At 41.1% G+C, this 20683-nt stretch overlaps 1 protein-coding gene across 5 annotated transcripts in view; it reads left to right on the forward strand.

Moving 5' to 3' along the window:
* Nucleotides 1-20683, forward strand: part of ATP2B2 (ATPase plasma membrane Ca2+ transporting 2) — a 402969-nt gene that overhangs the window by 354227 nt on the left and 28059 nt on the right. For all 5 annotated transcript variants that reach the window (XM_064723726.1, XM_064723729.1, XM_064723730.1 and 2 more), the window contains 5 exons: nucleotides 1655-1834; nucleotides 2824-2911; nucleotides 9213-9319; nucleotides 9939-10130; nucleotides 18539-18752. In XM_064723726.1, the coding sequence (XP_064579796.1) occupies nucleotides 1655-1834; nucleotides 2824-2911; nucleotides 9213-9319; nucleotides 9939-10130; nucleotides 18539-18752 (781 nt within the window). The remainder of the gene's footprint in view (nucleotides 1-1654; nucleotides 1835-2823; nucleotides 2912-9212; nucleotides 9320-9938; nucleotides 10131-18538; nucleotides 18753-20683) is intronic.

Consider the following 20683-nt stretch of genomic DNA (forward strand, 5'->3'; position numbering starts at 1 on the left):
GCCATCTTCTGAGTAGGGCAGTTCACTTCACTGTAGCTCTGTGAAGGGCTTCAGCCTTCGTGATGAATCCTGGGGTGCTCTGGACTCTTGTAGGTAAAAATGAAATTTAGAGAAGTGATGCTGTGCTGAAGAGTGACATCCATGCTGTTCTGGACATGTTAAACACATTCCTTATTCTCCCACTTTAAATCATGTTGCTGTTTTTCTCTAGAAGAAATAATGCTTTCATAAGAATAATGCAAAATAATGCAAAAATGTGATGAGACTGAATTAATTGGTTTGTGATATTTACTTAGAAATTATAATTAATTAGGATGTAGTTTAAGGGAACATAATTTTTTTCCCCATCTGAAACTGAGCTAAAAACATGGAACCTTTCTATAGCCTTCATTTACTGAAGTACTGTATTAAAACAGCTTTATTTAATTATTAGGAATCAATTTTTTCTCTTAATTCCTGATTTTATTTTTTTAAAATAAGATGTATATGATGCCAAGTCAGAATGGAGCCCCTACATTAATCTCACAGTCCCTGTTATACCCTGAATGTTTCTCTCTCCCTGATATATTTCCTGGGAAGCAGAAGTTTATCACATGCATGAAAAGGCATTAGTAAAATCAGGCTTCACTTTAATGATTTTGAAATATGTAAAATATTAATTTTGAACTCCTGTATTTAGGAATTCCACCTGTTGATGAGGATGAATTAAGTAGTGCTACATCACAATAACTTTTAAAATCTTGTTGAAAGGAAGGTTTGGATCAGAAGTAAAGTCATTTTCTGTACAGAAAGTTTGTATTGTCCATTCATATTTGCACGTGTTGAGTAGTTATGTTCAGCTTGCTAAAGGTCAAAAAAGCTGCAGAGCACTCATTTTTATTCAAGCCAGGAGAAAGTTGAAGGAACTGATCTAAAAGATATTTTTTTTTACTTGATACAAGATTTGCCTTGCTTGTGGAGTAACCCCAACTCCAGAACAGTCAAGTTACAATAAAACACATCTGATTCCTCTTCCTGCTTCAGGCATTCCTTAGCCTGAAATTTTTCTGGGAGGAAACACCTGCCTTGTGTTTTATCTCTGATCCAGGAGTTTTCTTTGCCCTTGCCTTGTTTCTGTGATTCCTTGGAGTTGTCCCCAGAGCAGAGGCCAGGCAAGGTTCAGAGAATAAAGAGGGGATTTATGAAAGCCTTCAGCAGGCCCAGCTTGGGCAGCCACAGCCTCCAGAGGCTGCACCCAAGGTGGGCCATGGGCACGAGTTTGTCACACAATTATCAGTTTGGGCATTCACACATCAGGGGTTAATGCTCCAATTAGAACTGCAGGTAATGAAGTCATTCACCCCCAGTTTGCTCCCCCCAAAACTCATTTTTGGTTGTTCTTTATGGGGCCTGCCCCCAGTTTGCTCCCCCCAAAACTCATTTTTGGTTGTTCTTTATGGGGCCTGAGGCACTGAGGTGTCCTTGAGTTCCAGGCCCAGAGAGGAATTGCTGTATATCTTATAATGTACACAGTTTATTAGTATGGCAGCACCTGTGTGTAATCAATAATTTTATCTGACCAAAATGTGAAGACACTTAACTAGCACTCTATGTGGAGTTTAGAGTTAGAGGATTTGAAAACTACAAAAGGTAAAACCCTGAGGGGTCTCTGCAGGTGCCAGAAGCCATCCGGAAGTGCCAGCGAGCCGGGATCACCGTGCGCATGGTCACCGGGGACAACATCAACACTGCGCGTGCCATCGCCATCAAATGTGGCATCATCCACCCCGGAGAGGACTTCCTCTGCCTCGAGGGCAAGGAGTTCAACAGGAGGATCCGAAATGAGAAGGGAGAGGTAAACAAAACCTGGTGAAAACACCAAAATATTCTCCTGCACTGATATGAGCCTCATAACAGTAAAGACTGCTCTGAAAAATTCCTACTTTTTTCTCCCACTAAATATTTGTAATTCAAAACAGTGCTGAAATTCCAGTCTTTACTCTTCCAGGATTAGTGCAGGCCTAATTCTGCAGTTTTTAGAACCACTGCACTACTCCACAAGAAATCAAAATGAAGTCCATTAAGGCAGGAGTTTAAGGCAAGGAGGAGAAGGAACCTTGCAGCTTTATGGCAAGGAGGAGAAGGAATTCAACAGCAATTTTGCTCCTAAAATGAAATCTCTACTGAGAACCAGCTCCTCTCATTTCTTTAATTTATTCCACTTTCTGTAATGTACTCACAGCAACGATTTGCATAAAAAGATCTATCCTTTGGAAGGTTTTTAACTCCTCATCAAAGATGGAGCTCAGACATAATTCTAAAAAAGAAAAATCTATGCTGGCTCTTGAGTCCACCTTAAATGAGTGGACACAGTCATGTGCTCCCTGCATGGATGGGTGGAATTCTGGGAATGTTAGTAAATGCAACAAGCTTGGCTTTGTTCCTGTTGCTACACGAGAAAATCTTACCATTATTGGTGCTAAATGAAGGTTTTGGGTTCTCCTGCAGAGTAGAACAACAAACTTGTGAACAGATTTGATCAGCTTTGAGAAACTCCTGTATCCTTTATCTAGAGTGATAATTCTGAGTGGAATTATCTATAAAGATGATAAGAAAGGCTGGTTAAATATTGTGGAAAAATTTACCTGTGTTGGCCAGCAGCTGAGCCCTGTTAGTACTGGCCTTCTCTTCACTTGCAGCATGGATGGCTGTTGGAATTTTTCTGTGCTTTGGAGAAAAGCTGCAGGTTTGAGCAATGAAGGGAATTTTCTGACACAATAACATAAACTCTGCTCATCACAGGTTTTACTGTTTGGGTTCTTTTTTTCTGTTCCCCCCCTGCAGATCGAGCAGGAGCGGATTGACAAAATCTGGCCAAAGCTCCGGGTGCTTGCTCGCTCTTCCCCCACGGACAAACACACTTTGGTGAAAGGTGGGTGCAAACTGTTTGTGGGGGGCTGGAAATCAATGATAAAGGTGTTGAAGCACATTATCTGCTTTGATTTCACTGTTACAAACCCACCTGAGTTATCATCTTTAACTGCACCACACAGGGAAGTTTTCTTGGGCTCTTGTGTTTGTGTTCTACCTCAGCCTTGACATGGAAAATAATAGGAAACTCCTTGGCAGGAATAATAGAAATAGCAACAAGATGCCTGGCAATCTCATATTTGCCTTGTGACTTTTAATTGGAATGAGACTCGAGCTGGGAGGGAAAATGTGCATTTGGAGGGCAGAAAGAAAATATTGCTGGGAAACAAGATATAAACAAGAGGAGACGTAGATTTTTTTTTTTGTCTTTGCCTGCACTGCTTTATGAGGGAAGCAAGAGCAATCTCATTCAGAGTGAATCCAGTCACTCCAGCGCATCTCTTCTCCCAGAATTATCCTAAAGGGTATTCCAAGAGAAAAAAACCTATTCCTGTCACAGCAGCAGTTATTGGGATGGTGGAACTGGGAGCTGCCCAGTGGAGATTGGGATTTTCAGCCAATTCCATTTTTCCTATAGGCTAATCTGTGTGATTTGCATTGGCTCCCTTTAGATTCCTGTATTTTTAGAGTCTGCCCTGTAGGAAGTGCACCATACAAACTCCATTCTCTCCCCACACTGTCTGCAGATGGAATGCTGCCATTAAAGATGGTTTGGTTTGCAGTTTCCTTCTTTCTTTTGAGGACTTGACATCTTATTCAGTTGCCTTGGAGGCTCACACTTCATGGCTGGTGAAATCAGGCAGTTTCTGGGCAGGAATAACATCATTTTTGGCCATGCTCAGGTAGAAACCCTGTCAGCAGGTTGCTGTTTCCTGATGAAGAAAGAGCTGGAATATTTTTCTAAGGCCCTGGAGAGTCTGGAGAGCCCCTTTTAGCAATTCTTGGAGCAGCTAAGTTCAGGCTAAGATCCAGCTGATCACATACCTGTTTTCAGCTGTTGACTGCTCCAATATTAATCCACATTTAGGTAGGAAATCCTTTAGGTTTTGTTTCTGTGATTCCATACATGACTGATTGCAAAGGCATTTGAGCTTCATGCAATTTTTAAAAATGCTTAAAAGACTCTAGAGCAGAAGTCCCAGAAGATTGGATCAGTTGGGTCCTTTGGGCTTGAGACCAGGTGGAAATGGATCATTCTGGCATGGTGCTGGATGGGGCAGCTGGAGACAGAATGTATCATCTCAATCTCCCCCTTTTATATCTCATAATGTACATAATTTATTAGTATGGCAGTACCTATATGTAATAATACTCATTTCTTGGGGAGATATGCTCCAAAATAGTTTTCCAGCAGGGGTTTGTTCAGGATTGGAAAGGCTTGGAGAGCATTTTTATCTCCATGGGTCAGTGTTAGACCTGCCCAAGGTCAGCTAAGTCTCTCCTCAGCAGTGGATCTCAAACCCTGTTCTCAGAGAACAGCCCTTGTTCATCCCAGCAGCTGATTTGTTGCAGAAACACAACAATTTGTGTTTCATTAAGTGGATTAACCAAGTCCCTCAGGAGTGCTCGTCTGAATCATTCAGGATTTTCCCTCAAGAGGAGCAGGAAACCTTTGCCAGGGAAATTGAAATCAATAGAGAGCTGGAGAGAAAAGGAACAGCAAATTGTTGATGGTTTGTAGCATAAGCACTTGGAGAGCCCAAAAGATATTTACTCCTACTGAATGCCACATGCAAGTACCACAATTAATGTTTCAAAGATGTGACAAGGTCGAGAGAGCAATTAAGTGTCTTAACAAAGTTCAAGAACGAGTCTGTGGAAATCATGATGGAATTTTTTGGCTGGTAATACTCCAAGGGCCATTAAAAGTTACAAGAAACTATTTAAATGTTCACTAGTTTTGGGCCACTTATTAAAATGTTATGTTTTTCTCAGACACTTGAGGGATTGAGAGGATTTTCTCCCCTTTGATGTATTCTATCTGCTCTAGGCTAAAAACACACATCAGAAAATAAACTTTTTTTATATTTAATTTTTAATGACATACAGCTGCTGGAGGGAATCTTTTTTCCCCTTAACATAGCACAATCCCACCCAGCAAAAGGATCATTTTTATTTTTCACTTTTGTTTTCAGTGCTGCTCAGGGACCAGAGAAAGGCATGGTTCAGCATTTCAGCCTGGGCAGACACTTGCAGTCAAACATTTATGGCTTTGAAGTAGAGGTAGATTGGAAAAACACCCATCAGAATGGTTTATCATCACAAAGCTCATCAGTGAAACCAAAATCTCAGTCCCACTGAATTTGGGATTTAAGGGTTTTAAGACACCTTTTCATATTTTAACAATTTCATATTTCATATCATTATTTGTCAAATTAAAAGTTTCATTTTTTTAACTGTATTTCCAAATATAACAAGTAAAATTACATATAATTTATACTAATGTGAGGTTACAGTGCTATTGCTGAAATAATTCAAAATTGTCAGTTTATCTTTTAAAAACACTGTGGGAAACAATTGCTTAACACTGATGGGAAATATCATCAGAAAAAAAGATCAAAGAAATACTCAGTTAACCAATTAAACAAGTGGTACCTTCCAAAATATTTAAATTAGACTGAATTTTTTTTTTTGGTGATATTAAAAACAGCTATTCTCTTGCAGGGCTAATTTGTTATCAAACAGAAAGGGAACTTTAAGAAAAAAAGATTTTTAGTAATTAGCCTTAATTACTCAAATATTTGAACTATAATTTCATGGCATGGTAGTATGTTCATAACCTCATTAATGTGGAAAGCTGTGAGATGGGTACAATAATCAAAATAAAGAAAATTGTATTAATTGATATCCTGAACTTTGTGGAGGAATTTTCAGTTAATTCCCAATGCAGTCTGTAATGTCATATAGAACATTTTTATATAAAAAACCTTTAAACTTCTATCCAGGCAGGTACCCAAGCATGTAACTGAAATAAATTTCAGCTTTCTCCTTCAGACAGACTTTGCAAATTCTTACGTTAACAGGGAGCTTCCAGAAGTCTGGAAATATTAAAAACTAACCTGAAGAGGACGTGTTTATGAAAATACATGGCTGTACCTCTGTTTAGCTTGTCAAAGAAACACAAATCTGTGTGATCCTGAGGGAGGATCAGCTTTCCTGCCTCTCTAACCCTGAACTGGGCTGCAGCTCTGAAATCCTCAGCTGCAGCTGAATTTTCCTGCCTGTTTTAAGCAGTTGAGACAGAAAGAAATCTCTAAAACAGGATTTTTTTTTTTTCTCCCAGGAGTTTCTTACTGATGTAACTCTGAGGGTGATGAGCAAGGATTGGTTAAATAGAGCAGCACTTGTCCTGTGACAAACGGATAACCTGTCTGTGATGGGTCTGAGCTGAGCCATGGGTGCAGAAGATACATTGTTCTTTGATATTCCCTGAGTTATTATCCTGAGTGGATTTGATTTAATGCTTGCTTAGTGTTAGATGGGAGGAAGGTGGGAGATGTAGGATAAATTTCAGTTTTGTATCTTGTATTTTGTGCTTTTTACGGCAGGCTTAGGCATTTAGAGCCCTTCTTGACAGCTCTGCATGATTGTTTTAAATCTGATCTTTGCCCTCATCTGACACAAGCTGCTTGCTCTGAGAAACTTGTGTCTTATGCAAGCCACAGGACAAATTCCTGTCCAAATTTCCTGCCCAAATTCCTGCCACATCAGCGGGATCCCTGTGTGGAGCACACTGTCATGTTCTGCTCGAGGTGTGCTCCTGGGGCTGTTGAATGAAATTCTTTGTGACAGGAGAAAGTCATGGCCAAACAGCTCAACAGAGGGAAGAGGCCAGAGAAAGAGCAAAGGCTGTTTTGGCAGGAAGCTTTGCTGAGAGTAGAAGAATTCCCTGTGAAAACCTGCTTTTATTAAAATCCTGTATGTAAGCATTCAGCTGGAGTAAAGCTGTATAGTTGGAAAAAATTTCCTGGTTGTTAGACATGATTGATTATTACTGGAGCTTCTTTTCAGCCACTTGGAGTGAGTGCAAAGGCCAGGGAATGTTCTCTTTACTGGCAGCCTGTCAGCTCATGCCCTCAGTCACATTTTTCCCTGATCACATCAGAGATTAATCCCCACAGCTCAGAGGGAGAGCCCTTCCTGGGCATCCTTCTTCCCTTTGGTCTCCTCACACTGTGAATTTAATCTGTGCACATTTCTCAGTACTGAAGAGAATTCTTCAGGTGAAACCTTATCACAGCCATTGACAGAATATTAAAAACAAACCTTAATGTGTTTGGAGGGAGGCACATGCTGGGAAGAAGGCAAACATTCAGCAATGGGAGGAGGAAGAGATTAAAAAGAGCAGGCAGAAGTCAGGGAGTGTTGGCAGAGCTGTGATAAATCCTCTGAATCCCAAATAATCATGGCTGCTCCATTTTAGAAATTTGTCTGATGTACAGATGGGTGTTTTGCAAAGTCCTTCTCTCCTCCATGGGTAGCACTGAAATCCATCCCCAGAATTCCACATCTTTCCTGTGGGCACTGTGGGGAAGGTCTGGGGCTCAGGTGCTGATGGCACCTGAGACCTTTACACGTCTGGTTTTCCATGGCTGCATTCAGCTCTGTGCTCTGGGCTCATCCTGGCTGCACAGTTTGGATTTTGGGATAAAAATGTCTCCTAAACCTTCTGAATGAGTTGGCAGCACCCAGGAGTTGGCTGATGGAGGGCAGTTGGTGGCACAGTCATCAGCACAGTCACTATTTATATCCATTTATCTCTATTAGGAGATCATTTGTTTGAGCCTCTTCAACTTGATTTGGGTTGTGCTCCCACTTGGAGCCCAGTTGTGAGCAGATACTATCGACCTCTTTGGAGCAGTTAATACCTTAATGAGCCAGAGATTTTAATGACTTTTTTTTTTTCAGAAGCTTAAACTATTAATTTAACATCAAAGGATGTGTTAATAACAAGACAAAGTAAATGCTTTTAACAGTAGTGACAGATGATGTTCCTGTTTATTTAGTAATACCAAAGGCAAATCACCCCAACAAACTTAAAGCTCTAATTGTGAGATCTTATCAGAGTAATTGCCATTTTTCTGAGATCATACTACCAGTGGAAAGTGAATAGGGCTTTTTTATTTCTCATTTTCATAACTCTGAAAAATACAGGGCACTAACTGCTTGCACAGGGCACTGCAATCTTCTGGTGCCTGATAAGCCTGAACCTTGCCAAGAGGCAGCTATTGCTCTGTAATCTGCAATTTCCTATTTCTCCTTGGTTATCTGATATGGAAGGGATTTTTTTTCAGAACAGAGTGAAAGCTTTTCACACTGGGTAGGTTTGGATAATTGTTTTTGAAGGTAATGACTTTGTGCAAAATGTGTTAGCAAAAGGAATTCTGTGATTTTCCTCCCCTGAGTTATCAATATGGAAAGGTGTTCTTGTATCCTACACAACAATCTTGTGTTCTGGACTTGTGCTCAAATGGACCCTGACATGGAAATAGAAGCATGAATCGTGAATGATCTTCATCCTATAAAAATCTGGGCTGCTTCTGTAGCCTCTGAAAAATTCTTCATTATTTTCCTGACTTTCATTATCTGCATAAGTGGAAAATAATTCCCTGCAGCCTTGTTGTGTGAAAAAATTGATTCACCAAGTGAAAAGTGGTTTTTATTTCTCTCAAATAATCTCAAAAGGAAAGTAAAAATTATTTTACTCTATCTATTTATTAAAATGCTTGGTTCCACAATTTAAAGAATTAGTTTGTATTTCCTTAATAATTGTTTGGCAAAATTGAACATGGCTGCTAAAATTCTTCAGCTACATAAAATTCATCAATGGCTTTTGTTATCTCTAGGTTAAGAAGGCCTCTTAGTAAAGCTGATATTACAGCTGGGTCCCAGTTTAGGAGAGCCCTAAACATGAATTTAAGGTTTTGGCAAATCCTTTCCATCGATGTTTGATCAGTGCTGGGCTGTGACACAAAACTTTAAATAGCAGGAATCTGCCAGAAGGACATAATGAGCTGCTCTCATTGCCTTTGAAGCCTGAGCAGGTTTTGTTGATGTGTTGATGGTGCAGATCAGAACTTTCCATGTAAATCCTAATGGTGATGTTTAGTAGTGGATGGTGGTGATGCCAAAGCTTTTATCATTATTTTCCTTAAAGATCTGCCTTTTTAATCTCTGTAAAACTGTGTGGTGTTATCCAATCTGTATTATACAGACCCTGCTTTTTTACAGGGATGTTTTATCTTGCTAATTATTGCCCATAAATGTCTGTAAACACACGCCCATACATACATTTTTTGCAGGTATTATTGACAGCACACAGGTGGAACAGAGGCAGGTGGTAGCTGTGACTGGGGATGGAACCAACGATGGACCAGCACTTAAAAAAGCTGATGTTGGCTTTGCAATGGTATAATCTTGATGTTTGTGCCATTATGAATTTGCTGTAAGGGCTTTTCCATTCATTGAATGTGAAGTTGCTTAGTTATTACTTGTCAGTGAAGGAATATATTGGTGGGAACGAGTTATATTGACTCAGAATCCTTTAATTCACTTGGATTCACTGGCATTGCTTGTTTTGATACTTCAGGATTTTGTCTAATTAATTATTGGCTTTATGCAGAATCCTGTGCCCATACAGAAAAATGAACTTTTTCTTCACAACACTGGTGTTCTCTTTTGCTGTGGTAAAATCCACTATAATTGGAAAGGCATCTTCCATGTGTACTCCGACTATATATAAAGACACATAATTCTCATTTTTTTACCAATTCTGTTCATGGATAATAAAAACCATCATCAATGACAAAAATACCTCAGATAATCAGCAGTCTTTAAGCTGATACAACACTCAGAGCCATCACCATATGAATTCCTCTGCTCTCTGTCAATTCCCTTTTCTGTGGCCTAACTCACATCAAAACCAGGCCGAATTAGCGAAATTCCAGGAAATATAAAAAACTGTGGGCTTTGACTATGGAGATTTGTGCTGTCCAGCAGGGAATCTCATTCCCAACCCCTCTCCCCAGGGCATCGCGGGCACGGACGTGGCCAAGGAGGCCTCGGACATCATCCTGACGGACGACAACTTCAGCAGCATCGTCAAGGCCGTCATGTGGGGCCGCAACGTCTACGACAGCATCTCCAAGTTCCTGCAGTTCCAGCTCACCGTCAACATCGTGGCCGTCATTGTGGCCTTCACTGGAGCCTGCATCACCCAGGTGAGCAATTCCTGCTGGGATCCTGCTGAAATTCTGCTGAAATCCTGCTGCGATCCCGCTGCAATCCCACCGCGATCCGTGCTCCCAGTGGATGAGGCCTTGCATTTGATTCCTGCTTGGCCACACAGCACTTGATGCCTTTTCCTTGGTCCTAAAATGAAGAGCTAGGCATGGTTAAGGGTTAAAGGGGTTTTACCTTGGTATTTAGTAAGGATTTTTGTGATGTAACACTTCACTAAGGTGGAGCATGCTGAAATGCGTACGCACGTGTGCGATTTGATACACCTTGTATATATAACAAAAATGCCCCAATGAGATGTTTGAATGAATAGTGTGATATCTTTTTATCTTGAAGTATTTTTCCCTGAATGAGTTTAATCTTAGTTTACGGGATGTATTTGAGAGGAGACCTTGGTTTCTCAAGATAGCGTAGGGCTTTCTGGCCTCTATCTGTGAGGCCTTTAGGATGTTTGGGTTTCTGGCCTAATAGAATACCAGGACTATGCTAAGTTATCAGACTGGAGGAATTACAGGTACTATGAGGATGCCTTTTCCTTGGTCCTAAAATGAAGAACTAGGCGTGGTTAAGGGTTAAAGGGTTTTTACCTTGGTATTTAATAAGGATTTTTGTGGTGTAACACCTCATCATTGTGGGGGACACTGAAATGGGTGCACACGATAGATCGTGTGTGCAATTTTATAGACCTCGCAAATTAGCATATCTAACAAAGAGATGAGATGTTTGAATAAATAGTGTGGTATCTTTTTATCTTGAAGTATTTTTCCCTGAATGAGTTTAATCTTAGTTTACAGGACGTATTTGAGAGGAGACCTTGGTTTTTCAAGGGGGCTTAGGGCTTTCTGGCCTCTATCTGTGACACCTTTAGGATGTTTGGCTTTCTGGCTTAATAGAATATCAGGACTATGCTAAGTTATCAGACTTGAGGAATTACAAGTATGCATGCTAAGGGCACTGAGAATACATAAAAGGTATAAAAAGAAAAGACAATAAATTGTTGTGGCATCAAAACCTTTGGAAATTCTCCTGAGCATTCCAAGGATTAGGCTGCTAAGGCTTAAAGAGCTGCTGACATCAGGCTGGATTAATCCCTCTTTTTTTCCAAAGGAACTCACTTTTAGGAGCTTTTGTGCCTCCCTCAATGTTGTCGTCCCTGAGCCTGTGATGGTCAAACTGAAAACACCATGGGTTGGGAAAGGAGCAGGTTATGTGAATGTTTTCCTCTCAGAATACCTCACCAACGAATACATATTTTTTAATGCATTGTGGAGTGAGGTTATTTTCAAGAGAGCAGTGCTGACCCACTGAAGTAACCCCAATCTTTTTGACTGATAAAATTATTTTGTTGCTTTCAGGCAGTTATTTTTAATTCCAGATGCAGATGACAAACCAATTAAATGACACACGGAGTTGGACTTAGACCTTTCTTTCTGGCAGTCCATTAATCCTTCATTGCCATCCTGGTGCAAATGCAACATATCCAGGTCATTTGCAAGAAGCATATCTCAAAGAAAACATTTTTTTTTCTCAAATTATAATTTTTTGGGCAAAAGGAAAAAAATGCTTTTTTCTCTCTAGAGAGTAAACAGGATATATACAATAGAGCGTAAGGTTTTTGTTTTAATGAGAAAAATATAAAATGTGGTTTTTAGTGCTGTCAGTCCCTAAAATAATGTATATTTTAGATGCTGCAGACAGGTGCTGTCACAAAGTGCCTCCCTGGATTGGGATGCGCTGTGAGAAAGCTGATGCTTCCCTCATGGTGCATCACCCAGATGCCCATACCTGTTTCAGCAGGTACATTTCAGCCCAGGCACACCTGAGCAAAGCAATGAATAAGTCATCAGCTCTGCTCCAGGCTAAACTTACATTGGAATCATGGAATTGATCCTTGCAACCAGAAACCCAGGTACCTTAACAAACCCATGAGGTCAAACTTCTCCTGTGCCCTGGCTGACATTCAGAGGCCTTGGAGGTCCCTTCTTGTCACCGCTGAGCCTGTGCTGAGGGACAAAACTCATGGTGTTGCAGCAAAGTTGGATGAATTTCCCCTTGAAAATACTTCCCAGCATATTGAGGATGCCCAGCTGTGAAATGATTGTGGCTGGTAACACAGGAATGAGGACTGAAACTCTGGGAGGTTTTTACACGTGGTACAAACCCAGCCAGAGCAAGGTGCTGACAGCAGCACCATCGCTGGAACTGATTTTATTGACAATCAGTGTCTGACTAGAAACATCTGTTTAAGGTGAAATTTCTTGATCAACGCTCAGCAATTCTTCAATCTTTTGTGGAAGCACAAAGGCAAACTCATTCTATTTGTTAACCAAATAGTTTTTTGTCCCTGAGGAGGTTAAACATTGCTGGATCAGTGCAAAGACTATTTTAAATCAAGTTAAGTGGATGTGAAGTGCATGATCAGTACAAGCATAACCCCCTTTCTAATTCTGGAGCTTTTTTCATCCTTTGAATCATTCCTTTGGCTTCTAGAAGGATTTGTATCAGGCCCAGTGCATTTCTCTTGCCCCCAAGGTCTGTGAGGCCATCCCTGGGCCTGTTGTCCCTGCTCACAGCTTTTAGTGGACACCTGGAACTCCTGGGTTGCTTTGCAGATTCTTGTGCAATTCCTTGATTTGGCAGTAAAGGTGCAAACCCAAAGGAAAGGTGTGGGGGAAGCTGAGGTGGAAACGGAAGCAGAAAGGCAGCAGGTCTGTCCTTTGCCACTGTTTACACTCAGTGTGAATAATCTCGAGCTGCTCCCGGTTCTGCCTCATTCAAGAAGGATTTTGCCTCACAAATGCACATTATTGTGTTAGGCTTTGACTCCAGCCAGCCAAAGGACATTCTGTTTGGCTTGAAAGCTTTGCTAAAAATTGCACTTGGGAACATGCTGTACCCTCTGGTTGCTATGAAAATAGATCCAGCACAAAGTGCAGGACTCTCCCAAAAAAATCCTGCTACAACAGTCTAGTTACACACATGTATATCCAAATCTGCAGAACTGTGCACAGGTCTGAATGAAAGATTTTGACTGAAATGTTTCAGTCCTTAACAAAAAAGCAAGCAAACAAACAGAGCTTAAATCTGTCTTTTCCAAAAGGCAGCGCAACTTCCTGTGACCTTCAAAACGAACACAAAGAAAATCTTCACTGGACTGAGTTTTCCTTTGATTTAGGTGGTCAGTATGTCTTTCTCTGACACACAGAATATAATTTCAGTCCATCATTAAGATTCAGGTTAATGAACATTACACAGGCTGTTCTTTTGGTGACATTTCATATCTAGAATGAGAAAAATTCTCTGCAGGTAATAACATTTGTTCTATTTTTCCTCATGCCACCTCTCAAATAATCTGTTCTGCAGTTTGGGACCAGCACACTCACCTACTCTTTTTGGTTTGTGCCTAAAGGAAGTACAAAGATAATAAAATCTTTGCGTGGAATAATCTTTTTTTAATACTTGGCTTGTGCTTTGCAGCATAATGGGCTTAATTTTATTCAGTCTTGATCCTGCACTTGCTCTGATGTAGATGTGAATATGAGGATGTGGTCATCTCCCTGCAGAACTCCAAGTGAAAGCACTGCAATTCTGCATTAAGGAATTAATTAATGGCTGTGTGAGTGTGGTGGGAGTGCAGCCAGCCCTCCAAGGGGCACCCAGAGAGTGCATTGCCCACGCAGGAGATGATTTGTTTGGTCCAGGGCACCTTGGGAGGCTTAAGAAAAACATTAGGCAGAACCTGGGACCATTAGTGGCCATTTTAATAATCTGCTGCTTTTTTCCTCAAGTAGATTAATGAAATGAAGGTCCTTGCCAATGCCACTTCAGGGAACTGCTGTTTAGTTCAATTCTGTTAATTTTAAGCAAATATAATTTTATGTTTCATCTACCCAATGCCTGCTTCAAGAAGATGCTGCTGTTAGAGAATATCTGCCTTATCTGTGATTTCTCTTTCATTCTGGTTTGCTGTTCCAGTGGATAGTGATGTGTACAAAATGTCTCTGTACTGCTCCAGTGCCAGATAAAGCTTATGCAGGACAAACAGTGGGCTGTCAAAGAATTCATTATGCACAGGACCAATGCAAATGGTTGTTTCTCTTGTCTCCCGTGGTTCCCAGCATGAAGTCATGTTAAGGTGACAGCAACCATATTCTGAGCAGCATAAGAATTACAGATCCAGTGTCACCTGCTGACAAGCCTAGCACAGCTGCTGCCACAACCACCCCTCCAAGAGATCTCACTTACACGGGGCCCTGTTTCAGTTTACAGCAGCTCAATCTGTAAGCCACAAGATCTGAATTTTGAGCTAATAATGAACTTCTGTGTTGTGAGGCTGTAATTATGTAAGGGGCTCTGAGATCTGGGTCACCCAGGAAAGCAGAGCTTGGAGAAGTCCCTGGTGGGAAGGTGACTCAGGAGCCTCAGTCTGGGGTGCAGGGGTGGGTTTAGCTCTGTCTGTGTGTGTGCACAGACCCCAGAGGAGTTCACACCTCAGCTTACTCCCAGAGAGGTTTGTGTGGCTCAGTGCAGCTGAGCTGGGCTCATTCACCTTATTTTTAATTAATCTAACTCAGTTCCCTCTTGCTGCCTTCCCTGTGGTGCCCACTGCCCACTTTTAGTGTGGTCAGGGTGTGGTGGTCTTGACCAATTTGTGCAGAATTGTTCTTTCTCTTCTGCAGCCGCTGCCTCAGCTTAAACCCATCGTTTGTTTTTCCAGCGGATTTATGAGCTACAAACTTTTATATTCTGACTTCATTCTCTGAATAACAGTTTTGCAGAGCCCCTGATTGATGCAGTGAGGGTGGTTCTTTGGAGCTCTGCCTACGATTCTTGTGAGTTTTGTGCTTGCAGTGAGTCACTGCTCCACATCTCTGGGTGTCCTGTAGGGCCCTGGATGGGCTCACGCCTCTCCCTGTCCCCAAAAACCACACAGCACCCAGAGGACATCAGCTCATTACATTTGGAGCTGTCCACAGTGATCTGGCTATGAACAAAATGAAGATTTTAAAATGCAGCTCAGTCAAATGGAAACATTTTTTTTTACTGGAGCCATGAAACAAGAGGGTTTCTCTCCGTGCCAGGTTCGGTCTGTGGCTCCAACTGTTGAGGCAATTGTAACTCTTCAAAAGGCTTGCACTGAAAAAAGGGAAGACAAAGGCTGTGTTTTAACATTTTACATTCAAATTATTATTCTTGCACTTTGAGAGAGACTTGGTGTTTTAGCAGACATTAGGAGCTGAAAACAGTGACTCCATAGGACATTATGTTTGGAAAATTAAATGTTAATTAAAAGGCACTGTAGCAATGAACTGCTGCATGAATCACTGATTGTTTTTACAGATCTTGTTCAAAAAAATGAGGATGATCTATACTTACATGTAAAAGGGAGTAATTTATGTGGTTATAATGTTTTACTGCAGAACTGTACTTGGCAAATTCTAAAATAATAGCACAGGCAAACTTGAAAAAGCTGTAATATAAAATCAAAGTCTGTGCTGTTTAGCTTTGTTTTGGCAAGGCATGGGGATGGAATTGAGGATGCCACTTCCATACAATTAGCAGACAGTGTGATCTTGCTGCACAGGGACTTTTTTTGCATTAATGTATAGAAAGGTAACTCCCAGAAATGCTCATTTTTCTGAATACCTGCATGTGTTCTGTGGCAAACAGGAGTAAAAAGGTAAGGGTGAAAATACCTTTTTGTTCCCTCGCAGCTTGTCATCTAAATCAAAAGTAACAAGCTCTAAAATTTGTGAGGCTCTGCATGTCACAAAAGATTTGTAGTTTATTTCCAGCCTTTGGCAATTTGTACTTTTAAGTGTTTCCAAGATGAAGTGTAACATCACTTGATTTAAGGGACATTTTCCTTTTACCTCTAGGCCAAGGCTAACCTATTCCAAGGTCAAGTGAAAGGAATTTGATGAATAAGTGGTGATTTTGGGTGGTTCACATCCCCAAAGTTTTCAGAGAGGGAATGAAGAATTATTGGCCGGTCAGTTAGCGGCTAAAACACAAAGAAAAGAAGGTTGATTTGCATCCCACTTGCATAAGTGACTAAAATCTGCAGTGGAAGCCTAAGCTCCTTAGCTGATATGTATTTCCCTCAGTTTCCACCAACTAATCAGAAATCAGATAGAGTTACAGTGGAAATTTCATTCCACTGCCTGCCCAGACTAATGTGTATTTAATGTTTTGGCTTCAGCCTGGAATGAGCTCTCACACTCCACTGAGCAGTGTAGCACTGCCAATAATAGATAATTATTAGGGGCACCACAGCCACCCAAGGTGATTGGCAGTGTGAAATGGTGAGAACATGTTGTTGCCAAAACTGATGACTGCCAATTACAGTTGTGTGATTTAGAGATTGAAATACCCTGCTTTTCCTGTTCTGCTGGGAATATGGCAGGCTCTGATAGACACCTGAATCTCTGACTCCATCTATTAAATCTAACGGGGAAATTTGGTTTTATTGACAGAGAATTCAGTGTGTGAAGTGGAAATTGAGTTTTTGTAACAGATCAAAGCAGAGGAGCTTGCTCAAACTTATTAATGAGACAGGCAAAAACATGATAAGGAAAATTCTTCATCAGAAAAGATGTTTTCCTTTTTACCTGTGTCCCTTCGAGGGTCTGTGAGCCCCAGCCACAAACTGCTTTTTACTGCAAGTGCTCTCTTTGTTGGAGCCATTAGTGTTAATAAAAATGAATGAAGCCTCAATTTGGGATGAAGTTTGTCCTGATCACCTTTAGTTTTTTAGCCATCTCTAAAGACAAAGACATTTTCTGTTTCTGCAACTGCATTTCAAATGAGTGAGCTGAGCTCTCCAGATAAGCTCAGTTAATGCAACCCATAACCAAGAGATCAAGAATCTATTAATGCTAATTGTCCTCTCTGCTGTGATGAGCCCAACCTGTAAGACTGAGAAACAGGAGATTGCTTTTCTCCATCCCTTTGAATAAGCCCAAATTTATTTTTTTAAATAAATTAAATGCATCAAAATCTGTGTAAATGTGTTAAAAATGTGTTTTTAAGGGCAAATAATATTTTATCTCAAGGGAGAGTTGGAATCTAAACCAGATGCTCAAGAGACCAAAGCACTTACTCTTGTTTTCTATCAGTCCTTGGGATACTGAATGCATGTTCTTTTATGGTATTTCATTAAAAATGAACATTTAACCCTTTGAAGAAATGGGCAGAGTTCTCAGGGAGTTTTGTTGGCTTTGCTCTTGTTTGTATCCTGTCCTCTACATTGTTTTGGTTTCATTGCTGCAGCACCATGGTAATGAAATACATAAAAATAGTGCTGCCTCTCCCAGCTTTCACACAGCAGAGTAACTCAATTTCATGATGAAATTTGTCATGCTGATGCTTTATTACTTTGGTGATTCTTTTTTCCCTCATAAAAATGGTCAGTTTGGAACAGGAAGCAGACCTTGCTAATGCTGCCTGTTTTATACAGTCTAAAGGCACAGGAGTTTAATTTTTTTTGTTTTTCCTCCTCTGGCTCCTTGAAACATTTCTCTCTCCTCACAGCTGCCTCAGAGAGTTACACATCAAAACTTCATTAAGGATTGTCCAGCATTCTCCTGAGATCTGTGTAATTTTGCTTTATTTAGTTAATTTTGGGGTTTTTAAACATGACCTAGAGTCCTCTGTATTATGACCACCGACTTTATGGGATTGTGTGAGGAAAGAGCTCCTTCTAGTGACTGGAATCTGCTTCCAAAACGACAGCCTGCATCAAATACCAGTATTTGGGGTTTTTCATTCCATTTCTATAGTGCCAAATAGGCTTTCCTTTTAGTAAAAAAGAATAGGTTGTCTTGCTTTTGCACATTTGATATAGTTTAATAAGTTTCAGATTTTTTTAAATCAAAATATCAGGCTTTTTTTTTTATTATGTCACTACTTTTAATGCTCTTATTTAAGTGTAATGTATCACGATGTCACCGTAATTGTTCCATAAATTTTTAATAATTTCAAGCTGTCTCTGAAAAAAAAAAAAGACAGGTAGGTTTTAGTATAAAGGAAATGTTGCTTTTTAATCTGTTTCAATAATATAATGATTCTTCCACGAGAAAAACTTGGATTCTCTAGTTATATCTAATTTCAGCTGAAAATTCAAGCACGATGCACGAAGGAAAAGAGAGCATTGCAATAGGTGTTAGAAGGAGTTACTGTCATGCTTGGTACGAGTTTTGTAGTTGCAAATGGTGCTGATGAAATGCCTGCAGGGAGATGATTTCTGCTCGGGTCATTGTGCTCCTGGTCCTGCAGAAGGAATGGAAGAATGTTCCTCAGTGCAGGGATTTCTGAGCCCCATGAGAAAAATGAACCCCCAGCCAGGCTTTTCCTGGGAAATACAAACATTTTTGATTTTTCCCCTCAGGACTCTCCCCTGAAGGCCGTGCAGATGCTGTGGGTGAACCTGATCATGGACACGTTTGCCTCGCTGGCGCTGGCCACGGAGCCGCCGACCGAGGCGCTGCTGCTGCGCAAACCCTACGGCCGCAACAAGCCGCTCATCTCCCGCACCATGATGAAAAACATCCTGGGCCACGCCGTCTACCAGCTCACCCTCATCTTCACCCTGCTCTTTGTCGGTGAGGAGCTCGCCCACACTCGGTGCTCAGCTCACGAGCAGCTGGGTTGGATGGCTGAAGTGTCAAAATGCTTTCAATGTAACGAATTTATGCGCGCTTATTGCTTTCATGATCCTTACACTTTTTTTGGATATCAGGAAAAAGTTTTTCACAGAAAGAGTGATAAAGTACTGGAATGACCTGCTCAGGGAGGTGGTGGAGTCACCATGACTAGATGTGTTTAAAAAAGCCTGGATGTGGCACTGGGTGCCATGGTTTATTTGAGGTGTTAGGGCCTGTTCCATGTGTGCCATGGTTTATTTGAGGTGTTAGGGCCTGCTACATGGGTGCCATGGTTTATTTGAGGTGTTAGGGCCTGTTCCATGGGTGCCATGGTTTATTTGAGGTGTTAGGGCCTGTTCCATGTGTGCCATGGTTTATTTGAGGTGTTAGGGCCTGCTACATGGGTGCCATGGTTTATTTGAGGTGTTAGGGCCTGTTCCATGGGTGCCATGTTTTATTTGAGTGTTAGGCGCTGTCCATGTGGCCATGGTTATTAGTGTTAGGGCCTGTCCATGTGGCATGTTATTGAGGTGTTAAGGCCTGCTACATGGTCGCCATGTTTTTGGAAGTATAGCCTGTTCCTGGGCCATGGTTTAGTGTTAGGCCTGTTCATGTGTGCCATGTTTAGCTGGGTGTTAGGGCTCTTCCATGTGCCATGGTTATTGGAGTGTTGGGCCTGTTCCATGTGTGCATGTTTATGTAGGTATTAGGGCCTTTCATGTGTCCATGGTTTATTGCGTGTTGGCATGTTCCTGTGCATGTTTTTTGAGTTAGGGCCTGTTTCCATGGGTGCATAGTTTAGCTGAGGTTAGAGCCTGCTCATGTGCATGGTGTTTTGGGGTGTTAGGCCTGATCCATGGTGCCATAGTTTAAGAGTGTTAAGCATGCTTCCATGGTGCCATGGTTTATTTGAGGTGTTAGGGCCTGTTCCATGGGTGCCATGGTTTATTTGAGGTGTTAGGGCCTGTTCCATGGGTGCCATGGTTTATTGAGGTGTTAGGGCCTGTTCCATGCGTGCCATGGTTTAGCTGAGGTGTTAGGGCCTGTTCCATGCGTGCCATGGTTTATTTGAAGTGCTAGGGCCTGTTCCATATGTGCCATGGTTTATTGGAGGTGTTAGGGCCTGCTACATGAGTGCCATGGTTTATTGGAGGTATTAGGGCCTGTTCCATGGGTGCCATGGTTTAGTTGAGGTGTTGAGGCTGGGTTGGACTCAATTATCTCCAAGGTCTCTTCCAACCCAGTCACTCTGTGGTTCTGTGAATCCTGGTTGATGGGATGGGAAGCACAGGTGTCATGTTGTAGTCACTTTCCATATATTGTTACCTTGGGAATGGCCTCATTGAGCTTTTTTCCCCTCATAAAATACATGTTTGGGCTTTGGCAAAAGTCTATATCCAAACACAGCCTAGAAGGTTATGCTGTAATAGGAGTGTCCACCCTGCTGCTTCTATAGTGAAATTTCATTGTGAGGCTTGTCGTGGTGAGTAGGAACATAAAAACAAATTTAAAAAAACCCACAAAACAAACCACAATAAAAATCAAGATCCATTTTACCAAGAGCAAAATGTTGTCCACAGTCCAGAAATAATGTTGATCTTAAGTGGTATGGAAAGTAAGTAATCAGTGTTAAGTGATACAAATAATACTGTGCTTTGACATTTAATTTCTGGAATGGATATTAAAAGGGGGCGAAAAGTCTAATTTATTGGATTACTGGATTCTTCTTCAGGCCTTGCTGGCAATGGATGCTTTTTATAGGTTGTATTTTGGAGAGGGCAGGGAAGGAGGAGAAATGTTTCTTGCTGCAGGGAATAGTAGGAGCTAATAATAGATTCTGTTGCTCCACAATAATAACTGAACCCTCTCAAAGGACAGATGATTTTTTC

This window comes from Zonotrichia leucophrys, chromosome 12, assembly GCF_028769735.1.
Source record: "Zonotrichia leucophrys gambelii isolate GWCS_2022_RI chromosome 12, RI_Zleu_2.0, whole genome shotgun sequence".
Lineage (NCBI taxonomy): Eukaryota > Metazoa > Chordata > Aves > Passeriformes > Passerellidae > Zonotrichia > Zonotrichia leucophrys.